Source organism: Carassius gibelio, chromosome A1 (assembly GCF_023724105.1).
Source record: "Carassius gibelio isolate Cgi1373 ecotype wild population from Czech Republic chromosome A1, carGib1.2-hapl.c, whole genome shotgun sequence".
Classification (NCBI taxonomy): domain Eukaryota; kingdom Metazoa; phylum Chordata; class Actinopteri; order Cypriniformes; family Cyprinidae; genus Carassius; species Carassius gibelio.
The window spans coordinates 27,112,830-27,140,132 of NC_068371.1; the positions used below are offsets into that span (position 1 = coordinate 27,112,830).

The 27,303-nt window shown below is 43.5% G+C and overlaps 1 protein-coding gene across 1 annotated transcript in view; it reads left to right on the forward strand.

Annotated features, from left to right (window-relative positions):
• LOC128017109 (von Willebrand factor A domain-containing protein 7) overlaps positions 1-22,245 on the forward strand; it is a 35,576-nt gene extending 13,331 nt beyond the window's left edge. Inside the window, exons 15-17 of the mRNA XM_052602321.1 lie at positions 20,533-20,666; positions 20,766-20,925; positions 21,636-22,245. Coding sequence (XP_052458281.1) covers positions 20,533-20,666; positions 20,766-20,925; positions 21,636-22,019 — 678 coding nt within the window. The 3' untranslated portion in view covers positions 22,020-22,245. The remainder of the gene's footprint in view (positions 1-20,532; positions 20,667-20,765; positions 20,926-21,635) is intronic.
• The last annotated feature ends 5,058 nt before the right edge of the window (positions 22,246-27,303 follow it).

Consider the following 27,303-nt stretch of genomic DNA (forward strand, 5'->3'; position numbering starts at 1 on the left):
AATACAACCATTATTCAAAATCAAGCAAACTTAGGGCATATCATCACATTTATACTCCTCATCTAATTCGCTTAAATTATCACTCTCTTAAATTTGTGAAAAAAGCTAGAAAATATGCTAAGGCTTTTTATATGGGGATAGACCCCATTTTAGGCAAGCAAACAGTATAGATTCAGATAGGACTGAACATGACTTATTTCAAAGAAAAAATATCATAAATCTCATACATTTAACACATTTCACTGTAGCTTCCGCTACTGTTTGGCTCTTCATCAATAGTTCCTCTTCGGGAACTCAAGCTTCGTCAAGCACTTTTGGGGAACGCCTTTGGCAAGAACAACTCTGAATATCGTGTGCAATCAGTTCAATGGAAGAGCGTGACGTCACGGACGGGGTGACGTAGCGACCAGGAAGCTATAAAGGCACGTGTCCTACTCAGCTGGCTTCAGCTTCGCGTCTTTCAGCAAGCGCTCTGTGTGTGCATGTTCATAAGTCTGTCTTGTAAGTCTTATTTACTGTTGTCTGTCCAGTATCATTAGACTAAGATGCCTAAGTCTAAAGCAAAGACCAGACATTTGAAGGGCGAAACCAAATCGCGCTATAAACTGTGTGTTCCTCCATGCCAGCGCTACATCACGGCTGGGACCAGTGGTGTCAAAAGTACTGGCATTCATTACTCAAGTAGAAGTATAGGTTTAAAAAGACTTTTGTAGAAGTTGAAGTATCAACTCAAGCTTTTTACTCAAGTAAAAGTGTAAAAGTACTGGTTTAAAAAACTACTTAAAGTATCAAAGTAAAAGTAATGTAAGGGGGAAAAAATGCCATTAAGAACAAAAGCTTAGGCCGCACCACAGGGGCCTATTGTACACTACCCCACCTCCTCAAAAAACATTTTTCTAAAGGCCATAGGCTATAATGACTATAATGTTGTATTAAAATGTTCATGTTGAAAAATTTGGGATGCACTAGGCTTCCTGTTTCAGCCCCATATATGAAAATACAAAAATGGTGTGCACATCCCAAACATCCAATTAGGACGCAGGTGCAAGACAACTAAATGATATAGACAAATAAAGAAGTGAAGTCTGAACACTGAAAACTACTGCTCCAGAGGAATTTAATCAAGCAACGTTTCGACCTTCAGGTCTTCCTCAGCCTCATATATGCCCATTTAAAATGAACGCACTTTAGTACAATCCAAATACATTAAAGGACTAGAGATATGATGACTAGTTGCCAATAAGTATTGTTATGGTGCAAAAAGTCAAACTTCAGAGGCTTGTCATCAATAACTTGTGATTAATCAAAAACTAAAACTGAAAAAGAAATCATAATCCTGATACTTTCTTGATTGATAGCTTCTTGTATTTGGTACATACGGCTGCTATGTCCAGTGTTCGGGGGGGAACGAGTTACAAAGTTGGTATAGCCTACTTATCACAACATTGTCAATCACATCGTCAATCGAAAACGCTAATTTATTAAAACGTCTCGCTACCGAACTACCTACAGTAGCTTAAATTTGTGGAGGACGAAGAAAAAGCACTCATTTGGTAAATGAGCCAGTGAGAAATAATAAGTTTTAAGTAGGGTCCAGTGCCTTTTCAATACTTTTAAAACGGTACCGGCTCCTAAACGGTGCCTGAACCGATACTTAAAAAAAAAGAAGCAAAAAAAGCTATGGATAACTTTAAAGAACATTACAAATATTTAAAATAAATCCATAGCTTGTTGTGCAAGTTGTGTTCCCTTAATCTAAGGCTAATAAATGTATTTCACAATCTGGGTCATTATTTAATACAAAACCACACATAATGTTTCTACTGTATCTCTGTCACTCACTCTGATATTTAGTTAAGATGAGTGCTGTCTGTCACTGTCTTAAATCAGTTCTGTGAATTACTGTATGGTCATTCTTTATGAAGTAGCAACAATGTCGTTTTTAAAATACAGTACTGTGCAAAAGTATTATGGAAAAATTAGTATTTTCTCCCCAAAAAGGGTTTTAAGCCAGTTATTTATATCTTTTGCTGTAGTGTGTCAGTAGGAAATATCAGTTTGCCATTAATTTTAATAATAATCTAGTGCGATTTTGAATGCACAAGCAGTTTGACAACGGCAAAATGAATGTTTGGAAATGTAAACTGATATTTTATACTGACACACTACAGCAAAATATATAAATAACTGTCCGAACACCATTCTTTTAAGTGAAAATACTAACGTGTCCAAGACTTTTGCACAGTAGTGTATGTATAAAGTACGTATGATTAAATTAAGTATATTTAAATAAGTGTAATTAAAGTATGTGTTCGTTCATATGTGTTATGGGCTAGATTTTCGCTGGAGGAAACAGCTGTGGTGTGATGAGCGAAAACTTTACAGATGAGAAACCGACTGCTACCTCGTGACCTTTTGTAAACTGTATTTATGACAAAGAACTGCACAGATATGGATATTCTAACAATCTACCAATAAACACATACCTTGTGTCCTCTGTTTGTTTAAGTGCGCATGCGCTGCTCCGTTCGCGGTCTGTGCCTCTGCGGATTGAAGAGCGCGCTGAAAGACGGGAGGAGACTGGTCTGACGCTGGTTTCATGTGAAATTTAAGCGGACTGACTCTGAGTCGATCGGATACCGGTTCCATACCCAACCCCTACTTTTAAGAAATATATTTTTTGACAAACGAACCCAAAACTGTCTATGTCCTGGCTGGACTGTGATGTGATTTGTGTCACGTGCAAGTGCGATGGATCGCGTACAGACCAATAGGGTGTCGGAATGGTATATGTTTATACTTCTCATCCAACCACAATCAAATTCACTCCATCCGGATGGCGCGATTTATCTGGATAGGATAACATGAACCGCAGAGAAGTAAACTCGATGAGCGGTATCTCAGGCCCAGACAACCACCTCCAGCCCGGAGCCTTCCCTTTTTTCCCGACGTCCACTATGAAATAGTGAGGTCGTGGAAACACCCATATTCCACCCGTCTCTTTGGCCCTGATTCGCAGTATTATGGGAATGTGACAGAGCTCGATGAGCGTGGGTACAGAGCGATGCCACGGGTCGAACAGACGCTTGCGGGCTATCTGTCACCCGGTTCGGCGTCGTCTCTGAAGGCTCCGGCCTTGCCTACAAAAGCACTAAGAACAACATCAGCGTTAGTGGGCAAGGACTATGTGGCAGCAGGTCAGGCAGGGGCGTGCCTTCACACCATGGCTGTCCTTCAAGCATATCAGGCCGACCTGCTGAGAGATGTAGACGAGGGAGAGGGGATCGAGTGTGACGATATTGCAGAGCTTAGACGGACCGCTGATCTCTCCCTCCGCGCCACCAAAGAGACCGCTCGCGCGATTGGGCGATCTATGGCAGCCTTGGTGGCCGCGGAGAGGCATTTATGGCTGAACCTGTCCCAAATTAAAGACCGTACACAGGTTCTGCCTCCTGGACGCCCCGCTCCAAGCCTCGGGCCTGTTCGGCAACAAAAGCAGAGTGTCGCCACTCATGCTCCCCCTCTACAGCCGGTATTTCATAGTTCCAAAGAAGGATGGGGGGTTGCATCCGATCTTAGACCTACATCAGTTAAACCTCTCAGTTATGTCACTGAAGTTCAAAATGCTTACTGTCAAACAGGTTGTAGCTCAAATCAGATCCGAGGACTGGTTTGTCACGATAGATCTCAAAGATGCATACTTCCACACATCCATCCTTCCACAACACAGGAAGTTTCTGAGGTTCGCTTTCGGGGGCAAAGCTTATCAATATCGAGTACTTCCATTCGGCCTTGCACTCTCACCCCGCACGTTCACGAAATGTGTAGATGCGGCTCTGGTACCCCTCCGTATGCAGGGCATCCGCATTCTAAATTATATCGACGATTGGTTGATTCTAGCTCAGTCAGAGCAGACGGCGGTTCGACATCGAGGTGTCGTTCTCGCCCATATGGGGGAGCTGGGTTTGAGACTGAATGCCAAGAAGAGTGTACTTTCTCCAGTTCAGAGAACCACCTTTCTAGGCGTAGTATGGGATTCGACCACGATGCAGGCACGTATGTCTCCTGCTCGGATCGAGTCGATCCTCACATCAGTCAAGAGAGTTAGAGAAGGCCAGTCACTCACTGTGAAGCAGTTTCAGAGACTGTTAAGGCTCATGGCAGCTGCGTCCAACGGGATACCTTTTGGTCTCCTGCACATGAGGCCCCTTCAGTGGTGGCTCAAGACCAAGGGGTTTTCCCCGAGGGGAAATCCTTTCCGAACTATTCAGGTCACGCGGCGATGCCTTCGTGCCTTAGACATATGGAAGAAACCTTGGTTCTTGAATCAGGGCCCAGTGTTGGGAGCTCTTGGTCGCCATGTAACGCTAGCGACAGATGCGCCCTCACCGGTTGGGGTGCGGTCATGAGTGGCCACCCTGCCCGCGGTCTGTGGAACGGTCGCCATCTGACATGGCACATGAATTGTCTAGAAATGCTAGCAGTATATCGAGCTTTAAAATATTTCCTCCCAGACCTGTGAAGCTTTCATGTGTAAGTACGCACTGACAAAACAGCATTAGTCTCTTATATCAATCACCAGGGGGGTCTGCGTTCACGCCCCTTGTACAAGCTGGTGTACCAGATCCTCCTGTGGTCCCAGGGCAAACTCCTCTCGCTAAGAGCAGTGTATATTCCTGGGCGATTGAATGTGGGAGCAGACATGCTGTCGAGACAGGGGCCGAGGCCCGGGGAATGGATGCTTCATCCTGAGGTGGTGAAGCATATATGGCAAATATTTGGCAAAGCTCAGGTGGACCTCTTCGCGACTCGAGAGACATCTCAATGTCCCTTCTGGTTCTCTCTAGTTCACCCAGCTCCACTGGGACTAGATGCCATGGCACAGACTTGGCCGAGGCTTCGTCTGTATGCCTTTCCCCCCATCGCTCTGCTCCCGGGAGTTCTGGCGAGAGTACGCCGGGACAGGGTCCGTCTGTTGTTAGTAGCCCTGTTCTGGCCGGGCCGAGTATGGTTCGTAGATCTGATTTCTCTCCTCGACAGCTCTCCATGGCAGATTCCGATCAGGACAGATCTACTCTCTCAGGCGCAGGGCAAAATAATTCACCCTCGCCCGGAGTTGTGGAAGCTGTGGGTGTGGCCCATGAGGGGGCACATCTGTTAGCAGCTGGTCTCTCAACCGAGGTTGTTGAGACCCTACTCCAATCCAGAGCTCCCTCCACGAGGAAACTGTACGCCCTGAAGTGGAAACTCTTCACTTCATGGTGCAGAGATCGCCACCTTGACCCTGTTAACTGCCCAGTTGGTACAGTTCTGGAGTTTTTACAAGCTAGGCTCTCTGCAGGGTTAACCCACTCCACCTTAAAGGTGTACGTGGCGGCCATAGCTGCTTACCAGGTCCCTTTCAGTGATCAGTCACTGGGTAGACACCCCCTGGTTACACGTTTCCTCCGAGGTGCACTGAGGCTGAGACCTCCAGTACGGTCCCATATTCCCCCATGGGATTTGGTTGTGGTGTTAGAGGCTCTGTGCAAAGCTCCATTCGAGCCAATTCAAGAAATCTCAGACAGACATCTGACACTTAATACTGCCCTATTACTGGCTATTACCTCTCTAAAGAGAGTTGGAGATCTTCAGGCCCTCTCGGTGGCCCCTAACTATCTAGACTTTGCCCCTGGTATGGCCAAAGCATTTCTATACCCTCGAGCGGGTTACATTCCTAAAGTTCCCTCTGTCACACCACAACCTGTCGTACTGCAGGCCTTCTGTCCTCCTCCCTTTCGGGAGCCAGACCAGGAAAAGCTAAATTGTATGTGTCCAGTGCGAGCATTGGACGCATACATCCACATAGATCCAAAAGCGCTCGACGCAGCGTCTCGTTCCCTCGAGGAACATACTTAACCTAGGGACGTTTTCTCCCCACTCAAATCCATGATAGTGTCTTCATTGTACACAGTCATTTGAACCATTTGATGTGAAACACTAGACTTCACCAGTCTCTGTACTGAGCTGGATACCAACTGAAAAATACACGGTAGACATAATAGCAGCAAAAATCATTTAGCAGCATTATGTGTACACTCAGGCTCTTTTACGGCCATTCTCATGTGGGTGATGATATTGTTAACGTTGTCACTGTAGTCTGGAATATGAAAACAACATGATGTACCCAACTATGATGCTCATATTTGTCTTTTCACTTGTGCGCAGTGCTTCGATGCTGTTTTTCAATGCTCTTCCCGCTGATAAGGACGCTTGATGTTTAGGCTGGATTCTGGCCTTGTTGACGTGTGTCTCAAGATCTTTACTCCCTCAGCTTCTCTTCCTAAAATGCAGGTGGGACCTTTCTGCAGTGGCTGGCCTGGATCCACGTTGCTCTCTCTATTACTTTCACAGCCGTGTGAGTGGTCAGAAGCACCTGGAACGGTCCCAGCTACCTTTTTGCCTTCCAGCTCTTTCTCCTTAGATCTCGTACCACCACGAAATCTCCTAGTTTCAGGTCATGCAATGGGATTTCAGCAACCTTCTCCTGAGCAGCCTTCACCTGCGCACAGACATTAGACAACAGAGAAAACATTTCTACCAGAAAGACTCGGAGAAGATATTGAAACAATTCATACATTTATTTATGACCCAGCAAGCTGTATGTTTGTATTTGGCGTAGGCCCCATTCGTAAATAGCTGTCCGAGGGTACGGATTCAGTATTTCCTGCCTGAAGATGAAGGCAGGGGCGCAGCCGACCCCCGTGACGTTTTAGGAGGGACCATCCTGGTGGTGGTGGTATGGTTGGAGGGGAAGAACATCCTGTGGTGGTAAGGGAGATGGAGGGAAGATGCTTGTTATTGTTGAGGGAGGAGCCAATCTTGGTGGTGGAGGGGTGGGTGGTGGCGAGTGACGTGTTCAGCATCTGCAAACTCAGACAAGTGTAAGCACAGGTTCTTTTATACTTCTATTATTAGAACGTGATTGGACGATTGAAAAGGTAATAGGTGACGCTAACAATTGAGTCTTCCTGGCAGAACTTATGCTAAAGCTTCCATTTCTACCAGAAAGACTCGGAGAAGATATTGAAACAATTCATACATTTATTTATGACCCAGCAAGCTGTATGTTTGTATTTGGCGTAGGCCCCATTCGTAAATAGCTGTCCGAGGGTACGGATTCAGTATTTCCTGCCTGAAGATGAAGGCAGGGGCGCAGCCGACCCCCAAAAACTAGTGGAAGAATAATTCTATTGGAATGGAGCCTACCCCCAGAAATGGAAAATTAATATACTTGCCGGCTGTCTATCTTGACGTACCTAAAAGAGAGAAAAATGAATAAATAAATAAATAAAATAATTAGCAATGAACAATCATGATAGACATGAAAACTTCAATAACTTGTTTTAACAGTTTATAATAGGGTTCCAATTATGAATTATATATATATATATTTTTTTTTTTTTTTTTTTTTTATATACACGTGACGAGCCACACATAGACAAGGCCACGCTGAGCCACATAGACAAGGCCACGCTGAGCCACACATAGACAAGGCCACGCTGAGCCACACATAGACAAGGCCACGCTGAGCCACATAGACAAGGCCACGCTGAGCCACATAGACTAGGCCGCGCTGAGCCACACATAGACAAGGCCACGCTGAGCCACACATAGACAATGCCACGCTGAGCCACACATAGACAAGGCCGCGCTGAGCCACACATAGACAAGGCCAAGCTGAGCCACACATAGACAAGGCCACGCTGAGCCACACATAGACAAGGCCACGCTGAGCCACAAATAGACAAGGCCACGCTGAGCCATATAGACTAGGCCGCGCTGAGCCACACATAGACAAGGCCACGCTGAGCCACACATAGACAAGGCCACGCTGAGCCACACATAGACAAGGCCACGCTGAGCCACAAATAGACAAGGCCACGCTGAGCCATGTAGACTAGGCCGCGCTGAGCCACACATAGACAAGGCCAAGCTGAGCCACACATAGACAAGGCCACGCTGAGCCACACATAGACAAGGCCACGCTGAGCCACATAGACAAGGCCACGCTGAGCCACACATAGACAAGGCCACGCTGAGCCACATAGACTAGGCCGCGCTGAGCCACACATAGACAAGGCCACGCTGAGCCACACATAGACAAGGCCAAGCTGAGCCACACATAGACAAGGCCACGCTGAGCCACATAGACAAGGCCACGCTGAGCCACATAGACAAGGCCACGCTGAGCCACACAAGAGGAGGCCGCGCTGAGCCACACTTGGACGAGGCCGCGCTGAGCCACACATAGACAAGGCCACGCTGAGCCACACAAGAGGAGGCCGCGCTGAGCCACACTTGGACGAGGCCGCGCTGAGCCACACATAGACGAGGCCGCGCTGAGCCACACATAGACTAGGCCACGCTGAGCCACACATAGACTAGGCCACGCTGAGCCACACATAGACAAGGCCACGCAGAGCCACATAGACAAGGCCACGCTGAGCCACATAGACAAGGCCACGCAGAGCCACATAGAGAAGGCCACACTGAGCCACACATAGACAAGGTGACGCAGAACAACGCAACTAATACATGGCATGAATTATGAAAACTGTACTTGACAGATAGATAGAGCATGGCACCACCACCAGTAGTTGCATAGGAATTTACCTGAATTATTATTGCAGAGCTTGCTGAGCTTCGAGGATGGTCTTAAGGTCAGGTCTTATGTAAGACTCAAAAGCGGAGGAAGACCATCTTCCCAGAATCTTAATAGCTGTTGTAGGAACGCCGCGTTCGGCTGCTGTAGTAGCTGCTCCTATCCTAAATGAGTGTCCAGTATACAGGGAAGGGGATAGGCTACAGTTTTTAAGGACAGAAACTAGATGAGATCTGAACCAGGTTTTAGAAAGAGGAGCTCCGTTAGAGAGTGAGAATAGGGGTGAGTGATCTGAGGATCTAGGGCGAATTTTGAGGAATCTAATCATAGATGTGAAGGGACAGAAATTATTGCTTATTTTGGATATTGTTATGGAAACACCAGAACCAGAAGAGTCATTTTTAGAGTGTTTAAGAAAAAGTGTAAAGAAGTTAGGAGAGAAATGTAAGTCAGAGAGACAGAGACCACGGACAGGATCAAAACGTTTAGATGCTGAAGTGAATTCGCCTGGGCGCATAAATCCATAGAAAGCAGTTAAGAACACTGCTTCTAGCAGAATATTGGAGTATATGGAAAAAAGGCCATTGCGTAGGGAAAGGATTAATCTTTGCAACAGAGGCAAAGAAAAAGGCAACCTTTTGTCGGGGGAATTCGTAGAGGATTTAGCGAAGCCTTTGAGCAGTAATCTAACGGAAGAATCAGTGAAGAGACTTGGAAAATCGGGATTAAAATATTTAGCATAAAATTGAATCCCAGCGAGCAATCTGCGAATTGAGGAAATTTTTAAATTGCGATTTTCGAAATTAAAAACAAGGAACGAGCAAACCGTGGTAACCAGAATAGGAAATAAAGGTATCTGAAAGGAGTAGCAAAACATTAGAAAAGAAGACCAAGCTGAAGTGTAAGCTTTAAAAGTTGAAGGAGCAACTCCTTTAGACATGTAATGCCTAGCTGATTTTTGCAAATCGTCTAATTTAACATAGTTGCTGATAGGGGAGGGCAGGGTGTTGGTTCTGTATTGGCTGAAGGGCAAAGTCGTCTGAACGTCTGAAAACGAAAGCGGGAGAGCGCGTCAGCAATAACGTTGCAGTGCCCTGGTATATGAGCAGCTTTAATAATAAAATTGAAAGTGACGGATTGCCAGATTAAACGCCTCAAAAAAGGCATGATCGTTTGGCACGATGACCTGCCTTTATTGATAATGGCAACAGTGGCTTCGTTGTCGCAAAACAGCAAAATGCGTTTCCTTGACCACGCTGAACCCCAGATTACACTAGCAACTACCAGAGGATAAATCTCGTAGAGCGCAGAAGACACGGAACCTGATTCTTTCTTAGGGAATTTGTTTGGCCACTTCTCTGCGAACCATTGCCCTCGAAAAAACCCACCGAAGCCGATGGATGGGGCAGCATCGGTAAATAAATGAAGGTCTGCGGAGGATTCAAAGGCGTCATTGTAAAAGAAAGAAATACCGTTCCAATCATTAAGCAACTGAGTCCAAAATTTTATATCGGAGAGACAACCGTCATCTACCTGGATCGGATCGCTTAATTTTTGGACGGAATGGGCCATAGTTAACAGCCGAGAGATAAATGTTCTGCCTTGTGGTATGATGCTCATGGCGAAATTGAGGTGACCGAGCAGAGAGAGCATGTCTCGTTTCGTGACGCAGCGTAGAGAGGAAAAAGATTCCAGAAATGACCTGATCCTTAGGAGTTTCTCTTGTGGCAAAGAAGCTTGCATTTTGACTGTGTCAAGGGAAATGCCTAAGAATTCTAACGAAGTAGAAGGGCCTAATGTTTTTTCGGCAGAGAGTGGAACGCCGACGTCGCTAAATATTTGTTTAAGAATACTAAGGATGGAAGATTGTGAAGATGGAAAGTCGACTAGCAGAAAATCGTCTAGTAAATGCAAAACGAAAGGAAGCTTACAGATGTTCAGTAGAATCCAACACAGAGCTTCTGAGAGACTGTTGAAAATATGCGGGCTACTTCTACAACCGAACGTCAGCCTCACAGCGAAGTAGAATTTTGAGTTCCATTTCACTCCAAAATACGGCCAATCAGATGGGTGAATTGGAATAATTTTAAAAGCGTCGGTAATGTCAGCTTTGGCTAACCAAGCGCCAGGACCAGCTAATTTTATTAACTGGATGGCGTTATCCACCGTAGCGTAATGAAGAGAAAAAGGTGTTAGGGGAATGTTTTCGTTAACGCTAGCTATGTTGGAGGAATGTGGAGAAGACATATCAAAGATTAGACGTTTTTTACCGGAATATTTGCGAGTTGCGATGCCGATGGCATTAATCCGAAAAGGAGAAAAAGGAGGAGAAGTGAAGGGGCCGATAACATATCCTTTATTAACCTCTTTATCTAAAAGAACTGACACCACTTCAGGTTCCTGTCTTGCGGATTGCAAATTTTTTGCAACAAAAGAGGCAGAAAGAGGAGAGAGGATACCCACCCGAAACCCTTGGGACAAACCGGTGATTAAATAATCAACAAATACCGGATCGGGGTGAGAAGAGAGGTAGCTTGAAAGGTTGGGAATATTAATAGGAGTAGATGGGTGTTTATTCAAAATTTTTTCCGAATTAGGGTTTTCCCTCGGGGTGCAGGTTTGTACCGGCGTGGACAAACAGATTTCGGGTGTGGATCCTTGCAAACACTACAAATATGAGCAAATTTGCAGTTAGGAAAAGAACAAACGGCCTCATTAAATTGAAAACATAGAGGTACGTTATTGAATTCTGCCGTACTAGAGCGACCTCTGGAGTTTGAAGAGAGGCTTACATTTTCAGGACCGTGGACAGCGGCTGGAGCGTTACTAGCAAACGCTTTAGGGCAAAATGAAGCCTTGTGACCGTGAGCGCTGCAAATAGCGCATGTTAAGCTCTTTTGGCCTCCGAAATGGCGGACGAGCAGTTCGGTGTCGGTAACTGACCAGTCTAGTCTTGAATTAAAAAGTGAGATAAAGGAGGCAGATTTTGCTGAGAAGGACTTGTGGTACTCGTAAAATAGAGTTCCCCCGTATCTTTGACTGAAGTCCGCCATCATTGATAGATAAAGATCTAGCTCTTCCCTTCTCTCGGGGTATGTTTGACACAGAATGTCTCTATAAATACTGAATGCAATGACGAATTCACCAAACGAGAGATTTCGTTGTAAACGGGGATCGGAAGTTTTAAGAAGTACTGCCACGTCACCACAGTCGACCATTTTCCTGTCGGCAGCAGGCGAAGGAAGCAGTAAGGTAGCAAGATTGATGTCCTTACCTTGGATGATATTGCTTCTTAAATGGTTAGACACTGTTGCGGCGGCTGGTGGAACAAAACGCCTACCGAATGCTTGTGCTGGAGTTGCTGTGGAAAGGTTGAAGTTTGAGGAAGCCGGTGAAGCGGAGACATTTTGAAAAGGCGTCTGGATAGTGAGCTGAGAAGGTGGCGAGGAAGCTGAAGTCGATGGCATGCTCTGATAGTTACTAATTCCAGAAGGAGGAGGACGAGATTGTGGAATAGCTGAGGAGTGTATTGCCGGATCTGTACTTGAGTGGGAACTGGTAAAAGAATGTTCGAGGTTAGTCATTTTTGATTGTAGTTCTTTGACTGTTTTGGAGAGATTTTGAACAGCAGAGATGAGATGTAGATTTGTATCGGTGGATTCGATGCATTGAGGTGGAGACGGAGCTCTGGCAAGTTGTGATGTTCTTTTTGCGGGAACGGGTGAAGATGATTTAGCCGTTCTTTTCCTTCCGGATTGTTTTGTCTGAGTTGTCGATGTTGAAGGTTTTGGAGTTGTTTGGGTAGGAACCGGGGGATAGCCTAGCGTGTTATAGGCGAGGGAAAGTATATCTTCTCTTGAGAGACCTTGGCTTATTGGTATTCCGGCGTTTTCGAGAGCTTTGTATATATTTTCCGAAGACCACTGAGCCCATGGTGAAGTGCGGCATTGTAAACGCGAACTTCGGCGAGCGGTAACAGGAGATGGCGGGACGATTTCATTGTCGGAGTCGGAGTAATCACAAATGTATTGCGAGTTTTGAGACATTTTTTTTTTTTTTTTTTTTTTTTTTTTTTTTGGTCGGCAACTGAACGCGAGCAACCGAGTGACGTGTTCAGCATCTGCAAACTCAGACAAGTGTAAGCACAGGTTCTTTTATACTTCTATTATTAGAACGTGATTGGACGATTGAAAAGGTAATAGGTGACGCTAACAATTGAGTCTTCCTGGCAGAACTTATGCTAAAGCTTCCATTTCCTTGCAATAACTCAATGTGTCATGCTCACACACCTCTGTAGATGGCAGCTGTTGTTTACCCTCCTCTTTACCCATAAATGGGGGTTTGCCAAAGAGAATTTCAAAAGGGCTCAGGTTTACTCTGGATCGTTTTCTCATTTTCATGTACATGAGAACGATTGGGAGCACCTTAACCAATCTGAGTTCAGTTTCCTCACAACACTTAGCCAATTTGTTTTTTATTGCCCCTACATAAAATGTGTTTCATTGTCTGAACTGATTTTTCGTGGAATTCCCCATCTCAGGACTATTTCAGTCAGCAGAGCTTTTGCTACTGCTGCTGCATCCTGTTTGGACATTGGGAAGACCTCTACCCATTTGGACCACATGTCCACAAATTCCAAATAACAATTTTTCTTCCCTTCACATGGGGACAGTTCAATTAAATCCATCTGGGCTGGCTGGGATACCTGAGACATTTTTATGCCTCTCGCAACATTATGTGTATTACAAATGACACATATTTTACAAATTTTTTTGCATAAATTGTGAACCCCTTTGTAAACCACAATTCTTTAATTTGCATAATCATTCCCCCTTTCTATTCATGGTCTTTCCCATGCATCGACTTAGCATAGTGAGGAAAGAAGTGGTTAGGTAAACAAGGCTTGCCATCTCTGCTCATCCATACTCCATTCACCATCGTACAACCACTCTGTTTCCATTTATCTCTTTCTTGCATGCCCTGTGAAGATGAACAAATGTCAGAGTTATTTTCAGATAACAAAGTACACTCCGATGATTTTGTCTGCTGAGATGCCGCAGCCTTCGCCGCTGCGTCTGCTCTGGCGTTTCCTGTAGATACAGAATCTTTGTTATTAGCATGCGCTGCACATTTACAAATGGCTATCTTTTATGGCAGCAAAATAGCATTTAGCAAATCTGCCACAAGGGGTGCATTTAGTATTGGTTGCCCATCTGACTAATTTCCTGTGTTTCCACAGCTCACCAGAATCATGAGTAACCCCAAATGCATAGCATGAATCTGTGTAAATTGTGACGCATTTGTCTGTCATTAGTTTGCATGCTTTTGTTAATGCCACAAGCTCAGCTGCTTGTGCCGATTAATTTGATGGCAATGAGCTGGAGGCCACAATGTCAAATTCAGTTGTTATCGCATAAACACCCCATTCAGGCCTGTTTGTGGATCTTTAAAAGCTGAGCCATAAACCCATTTTTCTCATCAACCATCTGAACAAAGGGTTTATTTGGGGCCGGCAAACCCAGAGTTGGCGCAACAGACAGCTGAACTTTCATGTTCAGCAATGCCTCTTTCGCTTTCTCTGTCCACTCAATCCTATTGCATAACTTCAACAACTTCCCTCTCAGGGCTCTCAGGGGCCGCTAAAAAATTGCATAATTTGGAATAAATGTTCTAAAATAGGAACACATTCCCAAAAATGAAAGTGTTTGTTTCTTTGTGAGTGGTTTTGGGACTTATCTTATAGCTTTAACCCTTTTTTTTTCAGACAGTGATTTGCTATTTGGTGTTATTACATGCCCCAGGAATGTAATCTGTTGTTTTACAAAATGCAGTTTTGTCAGGCTGACTTTATGGCCCTCCTGAGTCAGATGATTCAAGAGAGTCACAGTGTCAGTTACACATGTAAGCTCATCATGAGCACACAATCAAAGATCATCCACATACGTTAATTAAGCTGTACCTGCTGTCAGGGTCAAAGGTTCCAAACTCCTTCTTAGAGCTTCGTTGTAATTTATCAAACTTTATCAACTGGCACACTAAAAAATGCATTTGCCAAATCTAACACTGAGAAGAATGTTGCATCTTGTGGTATTTGTGACAAAGTTGTATATGGATTTGTCACTGATGGAGCTCTGTTTCTGAGAGCAGCATTCACAGCCTTTAAATCTTACACGAATCGCCATTCTGTGGGCTGACCCTCATCCCTGATCTTTTTCACAGGAAAAATTGGAGTGCGAACTAAAGAATCATTGCATGGCACCATTATCCCCTCTCTTAATAGTGACTCAAACACTGGTTATATACCAAGAATTGCCTCTAGTTTTAGAGGGTATTGACGTTGACACGGTCTGTAATCAGATTTTGGGGTGACCACAACTGGTTTACATCCTTTAATTAAACCAACATCGTATTTGTGTTTTGCCCATAACTCTGATGGCACTTCTGCTAATGCTGGATGTATATCTCAGGCACAAATAATTGTCATGCAATGATTTTCCTTTTTTCTTTTTTCAATGGGTACCAAAACTCTCTTTTTGAAATTGACTCTTTAATTTCACCTGTTAATTGTGGTTGGCATTGCAAATCACATGGCTGTATAGCTATATATATATGTATATATTTATATATATCCGCTAAAAACTCAATCAACTAGCCCCTCTACTAGCATAGGATATTTAGCCATTTTCATAAAGGCTTCACTCTTATACATAATCACACATTTATCAGGATGTTCATCAACAGAATCAGACATACACAAAGGAAAGCAAGCTTTTTCTTCATTGCAGAGAGCAGAAAGTACATCAGTGTATGCTTCTTGATTTAGCCGTTTTCTCCAGGCAATCCTTCGCCCAATGACCGTCCTTTTTGCACAGTCTGCATCTTGTACATCTGAATGTCAAATGTTCATCAGTCTCGCAGATCTAACAACCCCATCTTCCATATTGTTTTTCAGTTTCATTCGAATATCTTCCTCCTCCTCTTTTCCATCTTCCCCTTTTCGATTGCTGGTCGATTTCGCTGCGCAGAATAGCCCCCTGGCTTCGACACAGCCTTCACTAACGCCAGCTGCCACTCTCTGTCAAGGTCAGGGTCCATTTTCGCGGCTTGCAACTCAATCACGGGAAAATGTGAATATGGCGGAGGTACATGTTTAGAAACACAAACATCAGAGTTTTTAGTGAGGCATTTACATTTTCTTCACATTCTTCTACTTTGTTTTCCTCCTTTCTACTTGCTAATTCTTTCTGAATCGCTCTCCTTTCGCTCCTATCTGCTTCCGCTATCCAACAATTCACAGTTTGTTCACATTTCTCACACCTATGTCTCGCACAACAACCTTTCTGTCTCTCGCTTCCCTCTTTTACTGATTCCTCCACAGCTTTTACAGTTTTTTTCAATCGCTAACAAGCGCTTAACCATACTTCAGATACTTAACACAGACTCACACCTACAAAACACAATTGGCCAAATGGATAATTTTCTTCTCAAAAACACATTTTGTTAAATATATACTAAATCTTCATTTCAAAATAGAACACATCTTTCTCTGCACACACCAACTTTACCAAAACACTGGAAATCTGACTCAAAATTAAAACAAACAATCTCTCACTGCTCCTGCTCCTCTCACTGCTCCTCTCACTGCTCCTGCTCCTCTCACTGCTCCTGCTCCTCTCACTGCTCCTGCTCCTCTCACTGCTCCTCTCAATGCTCCTCTCACTGCTCCTGCTCCTCTCACTGCTCCTGCTCCTCTCACTGCTCCTCTCAATGCTCCTCTCACTGCTCCTGCTCCTCTCACTGCGTCTCTCACTGCTCCTGCTCCTCTCACTGCTCCTGCTCCTCTCACTGCGTCTCTCACTGCTCCTGCTCCTCTCACTGCTCCTGCTCCTCTCACTGCATCTCTCACTGCTCCTGTTCCTCTCACTGCTCCTGCTCCTCTCACTGCTCCTCTCACTGCTCCTGCTCCTCTCACTGCTCCTCTCACTGATCCTGCTCCTCTCACTGCTCCTGCTCCTCTCACTGCTCCTCTCAATGCTCCTCTCACTGCTCCTGCTCCTCTCACTGCTCCTGCTCCTCTCACTGCTCCTCTCAATGCTCCTCTCACTGCTCCTGCTCCTCTCACTGCGTCTCTCACTGCTCCTGCTCCACTCACTGCTCCTGCTCCTCTCACTGCTCCTCTCAATGCTCCTCTCACTGCTCCTGCTCCTCTCACTGCGTCTCTCACTGCTCCTGCTCCTCTCACTGCTCCTGCTCCTGCTCCTCTCACTGCGTCTCTCACTGCTCCTGCTCCTCTCACTGCTCCTGCTCCTCTCACTGCGTCTCTCACTGCTCCTGCTCCTGTCACTGCTCCTGCTCCTCTCACTGCGTCTCTCACTGCTCCTGCTCCTCTCACTGCTCCTGCTCCTCTCACTGCGTCTCTCACTGCTCCTGCTCCTTTCACTGCTCCTGCTCCTCTCACTGCGTCTCTCACTGCGTCTCTCACTGCTCCTGCTCCTCTCACTGCTCCTGCTCCTCTCACTGCTCCTGCTCCTCTCACTGCTCCTGCTCCTCTCACTGCTCCTCTCACTGATCCTGCTCCTCTCACTGCTCCTGCTCCTCTCACTGCTCCTCTCAATGCTCCTCTCACTGCTCCTGCTCCTCTCACTGCTCCTGCTCCTCTCACTGCTCCTCTCAATGCTCCTCTCACTGCTCCTGCTCCTCTCACTGCGTCTCTCACTGCTCCTGCTCCACTCACTGCTCCTGCTCCTCTCACTGCTCCTCTCAATGCTCCTCTCACTGCTCCTGCTCCTCTCACTGCGTCTCTCACTGCTCCTGCTCCTCTCACTGCTCCTGCTCCTGCTCCTCTCACTGCGTCTCTCACTGCTCCTGCTCCTCTCACTGCTCCTGCTCCTCTCACTGCGTCTCTCACTGCTCCTGCTCCTGTCACTGCTCCTGCTCCTCTCACTGCGTCTCTCACTGCTCCTGCTCCTCTCACTGCTCCTGCTCCTCTCACTGCGTCTCTCACTGCTCCTGCTCCTCTCACTGCTCCTGCTCCTCTCACTGCGTCTCTCACTGCTCCTGCTCCTCTCACTGCGTCTCTCACTGCTCCTGCTCCTCTCACTGCTCCTGCTCCTCTCACTGCATCTCTCACTGCTCCTGCTCCTCTCACTGCTCCTCTCACTGATCCTGCTCCTCTCACTGCTCCTGCTCCTCTCACTGCTCCTCTCACTGCTCCTGCTCCTCTCACTGCTCCTGCTCCTCTCACTGCTCCACTCAATGCTCCTCTCACTGCTCCTCTCAATGCTCCTCTCACTGCTCCTGCTCCTCTCACTGCTCCTGCTCCTCTCACTGCGTCTCTCACTGCTCCTGCTCCTCTCACTGCTCCTGCTCCTCTCACTGCATCTCTCACTGCTCCTGCTCCTCTCACTGCTCCTGCTCCTCTCACTGCTCCTCTCACTGCTCCTCTCACTGCTCCTCTCACTGATCCTGCTCCTCTCACTGCTCCTGCTCCTCTCACTGCTCCTCTCACTGCTCCTGCTCCTCTCACTGCTCCTCTCAATGCTCCTCTCACTGCTCCTGCTCCTCTCACTGCGTCTCTCACTGCTCCTGCTCCTCTCACTGCTCCTGCTCCTCTCACTGCGTCTCTCACTGCTCCTGCTCCTCTCACTGCGTCTCTCACTGCTCCTGCTCCTCTCACTGCTCCTGCTCCTCTCACTGCGTCTCTCACTGCTCCTGCTCCTCTCACTGCGTCTCTCACTGCTCCTGCTCCTCTCACTGCTCCTGCTCCTCTCACTGCATCTCTCACTGCTCCTGCTCCTCTCACTGCTCCTCTCACTGCTCCTGCTCCTCTCACTGCTCCTGCTCCTCTCACTGCTCCACTCAATGCTCCTCTCACTGCTCCTGCTCCTCTCACTGCTCCTGCTCCTCTCACTGCTCCTCTCAATGCTCCTCTCACTGCTCCTGCTCCTCTCACTGCGTCTCTCACTGCTCCTGCTCCTCTCACTGCGTCTCTCACTGCTCCTGCTCCTCTCACTGCATCTCTCACTGCTCCTGCTCCTCTCACTGCTCCTGCTCCTCTCACTGCTCCTCTCACTGCTCCTGCTCCTCTCACTGCGTCTCTCACTGCTCTTGCTCCTCTCACTGCTCCTGCTCTTCTCCCTGGGCCCCTTGCTCTTACTCTTCCTTGTCCATACATTACAGTGTTTGTCTTTTTCTGTTTCCAAAAACATCACTCTTCAAAGTCCTCCTTTTATTGTATAAGTGTCAATGTAATAGAAAAAAAATAACCCCTGCCATTGAGTCTAAGCCAGATAGGAATCAGCTGTGGTTGGCCCAATTTACACAACATAAATCAGCTAAGATATATTGTTTTTGAACTGATATCATTGCAGAAGCAGAGGTTTTTATATTGTCTCTAAGGTTTGGAACATTGTTTTTGCTATTGTGGGATGTTGTGTGTTAACATTTGTAAATACTACAAAAACGATCCATAATTTTGTTGGGAGGTATAGCTTGTCTGTTCAGAAAATGTAAGCATTGTGGAAATGTGTTCAATGACCCCATATTGTGTGAAAACGACATGAAATGTGTGAATGGTATGGCCACAATAGACAGATGCTGTGCTAATTGTGTTTAGAGTTTTGAAAATGTGACAACTGCTTGGACAAATGCTTGTTAGCGACTGAAAAAAACTGTAATTTCTTAACACTCAATGTTCCCTCTTTCGAAAAACCATGCTATTTAATTAATTTCCCCATATCTTGCATGCATTTTTGGATATACACTTTTTTTATTTGCCTAAACACCGGTGTATCATATTCAACGAGCTTGCTCTGAGACTTTCCCATATCTGCTGGTTTCCTTCTCTGTGGATACCTTTTCCTTCGGCGCGCCTATAATATGTCAGACATCTTCAACAGATCCGACTTCCCCTGCCCAAGTCGGGGAGGCAATACTCGCACAGTCTCACTTGCCCTCTTAGAAATATGTTAACCGCTTGCGCGTGATCTCAGCTTATCGCTTCGAAATATCTGTCTCTTACCCGAGAGCTCTGTTGCCACTCCGGTTCTTTTCTAATTCCAGTGGTGTCTCCTCCGGGCCTCTGCAGTCGGTCCCTTTCTCCCTCAAATCTAATCGGGTTAGGGCTGAACTTCTATAATCCACGATGATCTGTCACCATCTGCTCACAGGTCCAGAAGACACATCCAAGGAATCCCACGTTCTGACACCAAATTTTCGTGGCAAAATTTAATCAACTCTCATCAGCATAAGACACAGACTCACTCTCAGGTTAGAATTAAAAAGAAAGCTTTTATTCTTTGCAAAGAAGGTCAGACAGTCATACAGTAATGCTGAGTTCCTGCAGAGTGCGACGGACCCAGCAAGAGGGCAGTCCTCCACCTTATATCCCTCTGCTGCGTCAAGGTTACAAAGTCTTAGTAGCTGTAAATTTCCATGGATAACATAAAACACACTCTCTGTGGCTTGTTTCTTACACATTTAGGACTTAGGTGTGGGTGTCCCCCCCACTATATGGCCCAATGACCCTTTCAGGTCATTCTCAGACATCTGTTTCCCCCCCAGGTGTCCCCCTTCTGAACCCACACAGCAATTCTAAGAAAACACATGCATATATAGGCATACAGAAGCAATGTTAAATGAATTTTTCCACCACAGTCCGCAGGACCGAAAGTGCACATGAAGTGTTCCATTTGGGACATGGCCTTATTGTTGGGTTTAGTTCTACCTCCTGTAGGGGTATCTCAAAAATCCAGGGGCATTGTCACTACCTTATTAGACACTCGTAAGTCCTTTGACCATTATACTTCCTTTAAATGGCAGTAGGCAGCTCACTAGTTGTTTGAATAAACCTAAACTGAATTCTAATCCCATTTTCTTTCCATCTAAAGGCAATTGCAGACAGTTCCATGCTGCCAGGAGAAGTATTTAAAATAAATTTTACTGTTACAACCAATGGAACCAGTGGTACCTACACAATTCGTGCAAGGAATGACAAAAACATCCCTATGACACATCCATCAACGTAATTTCTCCACTTAGTTCTCAGATCACTCAGTAATGATTTAATCAGCTTTCCTTATCAAGAATAAAATGAAAACGTTCTGTTTCTTTGTCATGCCAGTCTCAATCTCGTGAGTGGCGGCAGTGCTCAGGGGACATTGTCTGTCACTCCACCTGGTGATATGGTCTCAGGCACAGATGTTACGCTAACCATCGAGGCAGAAGGCCCTGGAGGAAGTGATTCTAACTATGTCGTCCTTCGCCTCTCTGTTCTCTCAAAGGTAACCTCAGTTGGTTTCAGACAGACTGATAAAACAATCTATTTTTGTGAAATTTCAGTGGAAAAGAATGCGTGCTTTGATTAGCAAATTAAATGAGGCATATGTATATGTGGAATGTTATTTCAGTACTGATTTTGCAGTAGTGGTGTCCCAGCATAAGAAAATGGAAAGTTTAGACCTCTAAATGATTTCTATGTCAGTCAGTTATTTCTTCACACAAAACAAATTGTGGTTGAATTATGATTAATATACGTACTATGCTACCATTCAAAGGTTTGTTGTCAAGTATGATTTTTTTTATTTTTTCAAGAATTCCTTTATTTAGCAAGAATGCATTCAACTGATCAAAAGTGGTAGTTTATGCTTTTACTTCATTAGAAAATATTTATGTTTTATATAAATATTGTTCTTTGCTAAATTTCTATTTATCAAAAAATCCTAAAACAAAATGTATCATGATTTTCACAGAAATATTAAGCAGCTCAACTGTTTTCAACACTGATTATAATAAATGTTCCTTGAGCAGCAAATTATCATCTTAGAATGATTTCTGAAGGATCATGTAATACTGAAGATGGGAATAATGCCTGCTTTGCATCACAAGAATAAATTACAATTTAAAATATATTTAATTTTTTAATTTGAAAACCGTTATATTAAATTGCAGTGACAAGCTGATGTATCAACTCGCCCTTTACTGTTCCATCCAGGTTACCGACTTTTCACCTCCAAAATGTGAAGTTGTCAATGTACAGGGTACTTGCTACTCCTCCTCTTGCAGCTCATCAAACTGGGAACTGTCTGTCAACATCACAGATGGTAATGGCACAGGCATCGAGAGCATTTCCATCCAGCAAGGCAGTGGAAACTTCACCCAGAGTAAAGTGGAAGATGGTGTGATTGTGTTTATGGGTCTGTATGAGGCCTCATGTTGTTCACCTTCTGTGACTTTGTCTGCAGTTGACAAGGTAGGGAATGTGGGCAGGTGCAGCTACACCATCAAGTCCAGCGCAGGCTCGTGCCTCATCAGCATGTCCTTCCCTCTGTGGGCATCTCTGCTTTTATATTGTTTTCTACATGACACTTTCCCTTAGTAATGAAATTAGTATTAATTGGTAGTATTAAATGGTATTTCCAGATATGCAGGACTACCAATGAAGAACTATGCTGTGTATACAGACCATACAAACCTCAAAAGATAGATTAGAGTTTTGTGTGAGTTCATATGACAGGCAGAAATATAACTCATTTTTTATTAACATGAATCTAACAGAAATGAATGTTGCAAAAATGTAAAAATAAATGCTTTCTAATCAACAACATTACTTTTTTCTGCACAAATATATAAAATGTTTATTATATTTTGTCTAACCAAATAAGTTCACATGTATTTTGAACATCAATAAATCATTTTGAAGTACACAATTGTGTACATTGTACACAAATATCTGCAATGATTTGCAGGTCAGTTTACAGTTCAGCAACCTTAATATACACTTAAGGACAATGACAGTTGTACTACATAAATGATTATTGTGAGTTTACTAACTAGTGTTTTGTGCTTGCATTGAATGATGTGGTACATCTTGAAAAATGAACATGTAATCTAGACTATCTCAACCAGCTATCCAAATGTTAACCACTTTACACTTTAAAAAAATAATGCAATGAAGCAGTTAACATACTATTTTTTTTTCTTTAAAAGAGGATTAAATTAAGGGGATAGTTCACCCAAATAATACATTTTATGAAGAAGGCATCTTCATAAATTGAAAGGATAGTTCACCCAAATGAGAAAATTATTATTAATTATTATGATTTAATCACATTAAAACCATTTTAGGTGTATATGACTTCATTCTTTCAGACAAATACAAACAGAGTTATATTAAGCTTTATAATGGCTGTGAATGGGGGTCGAGATTTGGAAGCTAAATAAATTGCATCCATCCATCATAAAAAGTACTCTACGAGGTTAATAAAGGCCTTCTGAAGTGAAGCAATGCGTTTGTGTGAGAAAAATATACATATTTAAAACTGTAAAACATACGAGTTGAGCCTGAGCAATATTTGTCGGAGAAAGATGCAGGCTGGGACCACAATGTTGTGTAGCATTGTACAGTTCTGAACCAGAGCACATATCGGCTCCTCAAACTGCTGTCCCAGCTCCTCATCATCATCATCCTCAGCTGCCACATCACCACTTCCCTCCAAGGACGGGACACCCATTGACAGGAACCATTTCATTATGCATTATGCATATTATCTGTCAAAAAAATCATGCAGATGTCTATACTAAAAATCACATTATTATTTTATTTAAAAAAAAAAGTAAAAAAGAAAGAAAATCCTGGGAAATGAATCAGCCCCCCCCCCCCCCCCCATGGAACATAAAAGGAGACATTTAGCACAATGTCCAACCTGCTCTATTCCATATAATTAAAGTGGATGGTGACCGGGGTCTAACAATCTTTAAAAAAGCACCATAAAAGCATCAAAAGATGCACTACATACAGTATATGATTGTTTTGTGTGAGGAATAGACTGAAATTTAGGTTGTGATTACTGGAAATCTTAAAAACAAAAGATTTCAAAAGATTGTAATAAAGCTGTCTGGACATTCTGCTATAAATATAATATATAAATATTCATCATTATATATATAACTTTCACACTGCCAGTGATTACCGGGGATATGTGCGTGCTTTCACACAAAACCCGTAAAGGTCCAAAATATGATATTGTGGACAAAGGTCTAATTCGTGGTATTAGAGGGAGAAAAATGTTTATAGTGATTTGAAGAATTACTTCACAGTGTAATGATAAGTGCACACTGTTGGAAATTATATTATGCTTGTCTATGAGATTAGATGGGTTTAAACATGCAGGTGAGCGCTATACACATTTTTTTTTTTACAGAGATCTCTTAACCTTTTCACTTTTTCCTAAACAGAAGTAAGATGAGCTTTTTGTCCAGATCAAGATATTACTGTATTCAGTACCACATTCATGCAATATTACCATGCAATCTCTTTAGATTCCATGCTAGGCTTTCTCTCACATTCTTTTTTTATGCATATACATAAGATATTTTAATCAAAAGTTAAAGATAATTGTGCTTAAAACCTCTCCATGCACAAAGACAAAGTAAGCATTAAAACATAGAGATCTAGGGCTGTTTCATAAAAAAAAGGCATTTCAATGATATTACAGTATATTTGTTAACAGGCACTATACAAATGCTCCACAATACAAATCACTCTTTTAATGATTTAATATCCTTTATACCTATTTTAAAAAAGAGGGTTCTTATACACCCAGTAGAATTCGATTGTTAAGTGATGACGTAAGGAACGCAGTAGTTTATGACCACTGTTTATTCATATTAATCATTTAAGCTATACGTTTCAAAGTTTTTCTTGTGGTATCTGATAAAGCGTTTCGACCCAGAAGTGGTTACATGTCACGTCAGACTTAGCAAGCGAATAAGCTAAAGCTAGAGCTATATATTTCAGCAGCTGCATTATTATGGAAATATAACCACTAGGGGGCACCAAACAAGCACTTTTAATATTCAAGTGATGCTATTTAATGCTTACTGAGTTTTTTACACTGTTAAAGAGTTGGATTCCCATGCTAAACATGGACAAAGTTTCAAAAATTAAGTTGTACGTTTGAAGGAGTATTTCTATTCCAAAAATACTTCTTCCGGTTTGTCACAAGTTTCGGAAAGTTTTTTTAGAGTAAGGCTGTGTGAATTTCCTTATATGGGTCTTAAGGGCACGTCTGCCGGAAGAGCGCGCGCTCCCGTATAGCAGAGCACTGAAAGCACAACAGACATTCACTGATCAGAGCGAGAGCGTCACGAAATGTCACAAAAGAAGTGTGTTTTTGGTTGCCAGGGCAAGACAACCCTGCACAGATTACCAAAAAAAAAAAAAAAAACAGCATTAAGGGACCAATGGATGGAGTTTATTTTTACAGAGCATCAATGGAGTTGTGCAAGTGTTTGTGTTTGTTCCCTGCATTTCGAAGATGCTTGTTTTACAAACAAGGCCCAGTTTGACGCCGGATTTGCACATCGTTTATTTCTTAAGGATAATGCAGTCCCAACGAAAAAGGGTCACGATCGTGTGTTGGAACCGCAGGCGGTGAGTAAAACTGCTTAAAATATCTCTGTGTTGTTACTGTAACTTAGCTATCAGTGCGTAAGCACATCAAGTAAACAACATGTGATGTTGTCATCAAACTGCACTTTCCACATGTACAGCTTAAAAAAAAAAAAAAAAAAGACGAAAAAGTGGAACTTAGTCATTTTCCAAAACCGCTAAGCAAATATATACAGTTTCAGTACATACCACATAGAGACATCGTTGATGATGCTGCTCTTGTTAAATTTCAGCCTCTGGATCTGATTCTGGATCATAAATATATGCTGAATCTGACTGTTAGCCATGGTTTGTTTGGGATGATGTTTTTTTCCTCAAGGTAATGTCACAGCTTCCACATGCTCTCAACGCAAAAGCTTACTGGTGCTTGTGATTCTTTAGCTCCGCCCACACGTCGGTCGTGTTTATCTGAGAAAAATTGGTACAGACTATTTTTGTCTTATGAATATAATAAAACTAAAGACTTTTTGGAGTTATGAAGGATGCAGTACTACTCTATAGGTACTCAAGATTAATAGGATATTGAGTGAAAACGAGCATTTCACCCCCCCCCCCCCCTTTAACAAAGGGACAGACCTGTGTTGAAAAAGTTCATATGATTGTGGGATTACATTTTCAGAATTGTATGGATTCACTAAAATTAAAAGAGAGAGAGAAAAATAATAAAAATTATTTTTTTTGTTCAGTGCCCCAGCATATCCCCCCCACTGAAAATGCTCTAGACACGCCCCTGATACCCTGTACTACTTCACATTTGTCTCAGATGACATTGCGCTTGTCCAACATTTTTGTTGGACTCCTCCACTGGGGGATCATATGGGGGAGCTGATGGATGAAATAGGAGGTGACAATTACATCACAGAGAATTCTAGTGGCACGAAATGTTATGGCTATCGCAATGCCAAAGGAAAAGTGTGCATGAAAGCTAAAGGTATAACCCTGAACACTGGAAATTCCCAAGTTCTCCATTTAGATTCCCTGATTGGTCTGGTTAACGGCTATGTGATGTCTTACGATGATACATAATACATCCTGGGTCGTTCTTAAAAAATAGTTCCTCTTGGTCAAACTTGTTGGTTGTTCCACAAACATGTCTAAGATCTATGGGTGATAAGGCTTTCTCTTTCTATGCTACTGTCCTTTGAAATTCTCTGCCTCTTGAACTTAAGGAAGTTCAGAATTATGATGATTTTACAGTTCAACTTAAGACATATTATTTTGCATTTGCTTGTTGATTTTGTATAGTTTTTATTGGACTGATTATCAGTCCCTCCAGAAAAACGCGATTATGCGATCGCGTGATTTAACCCATAATCAGCCAAGGGCCACATACTTATGCGGGGGTCGCATTTTTTCAAATGCGCCGCACTTTCGCCGCATAAATTGCCGATTTCAGGAAGCAAAATATGCGGAGGTAGCATGATTTCATAATAATAATAATTTTCGTTGCAAAAAAGTCACATATATCTTAGCAGAAAGTTGAAAGTTGAGTACTTCACACAAGTAAATCGCCATTATTTCCCAATGGGAACCTTATGAAGTGATGTAATTGCGTGACGTGAAAATCATCTGAAACCAGGGTGAAGCATGCAAACCATTCTCATCTGCCAACAAAAATAAGCGCAAAAGCCCGCGCGAAGCAGTTACCCGGTGTGTTACATGATAGTGGGGGCAAATTATTTTGAGAGAGGGATGAGGATGAGGATGGCGAATGATAGGCCAGTGTTAAAGCCTACGCAGTTAGTTTTCATTTTCACAGTGGACTGTTGTAGTTTCATTCAGAAGTTGATGCACCTCTACAGTTGTAAGATTGTACTTTTTTTGTTACAGAATAGTACCAAAACCTTACAGTTGTAATTATATTAGTAGTATGTAAAATAGTTTACGTTGCAGTAAGAGATTGCACTTTGCAATTCCTGTAAAACAGCATTTGTATATTTGTGTGTATATTTTATTTATATTCATTTTTACAGAAGTTGTTGAATATTCCTTTTGTAAAGCTAGAGAACTTGTTTGACTCAATGTTTTGTAAGTTTGAGCCATGTGTTAATTAAGGTCTGAAATAAAACAGAATGAGAACTTAAATATTATGTGATTTAGTATGCTTGCTTATCATAGGAAGTCACAAGAAATGACTCATTACAGTAAGGTAGTAGCCTAGTGAGAACAGGGTGTTGGGGGTGGGGGGGGGGGGGGGGGGGTTGGGGGG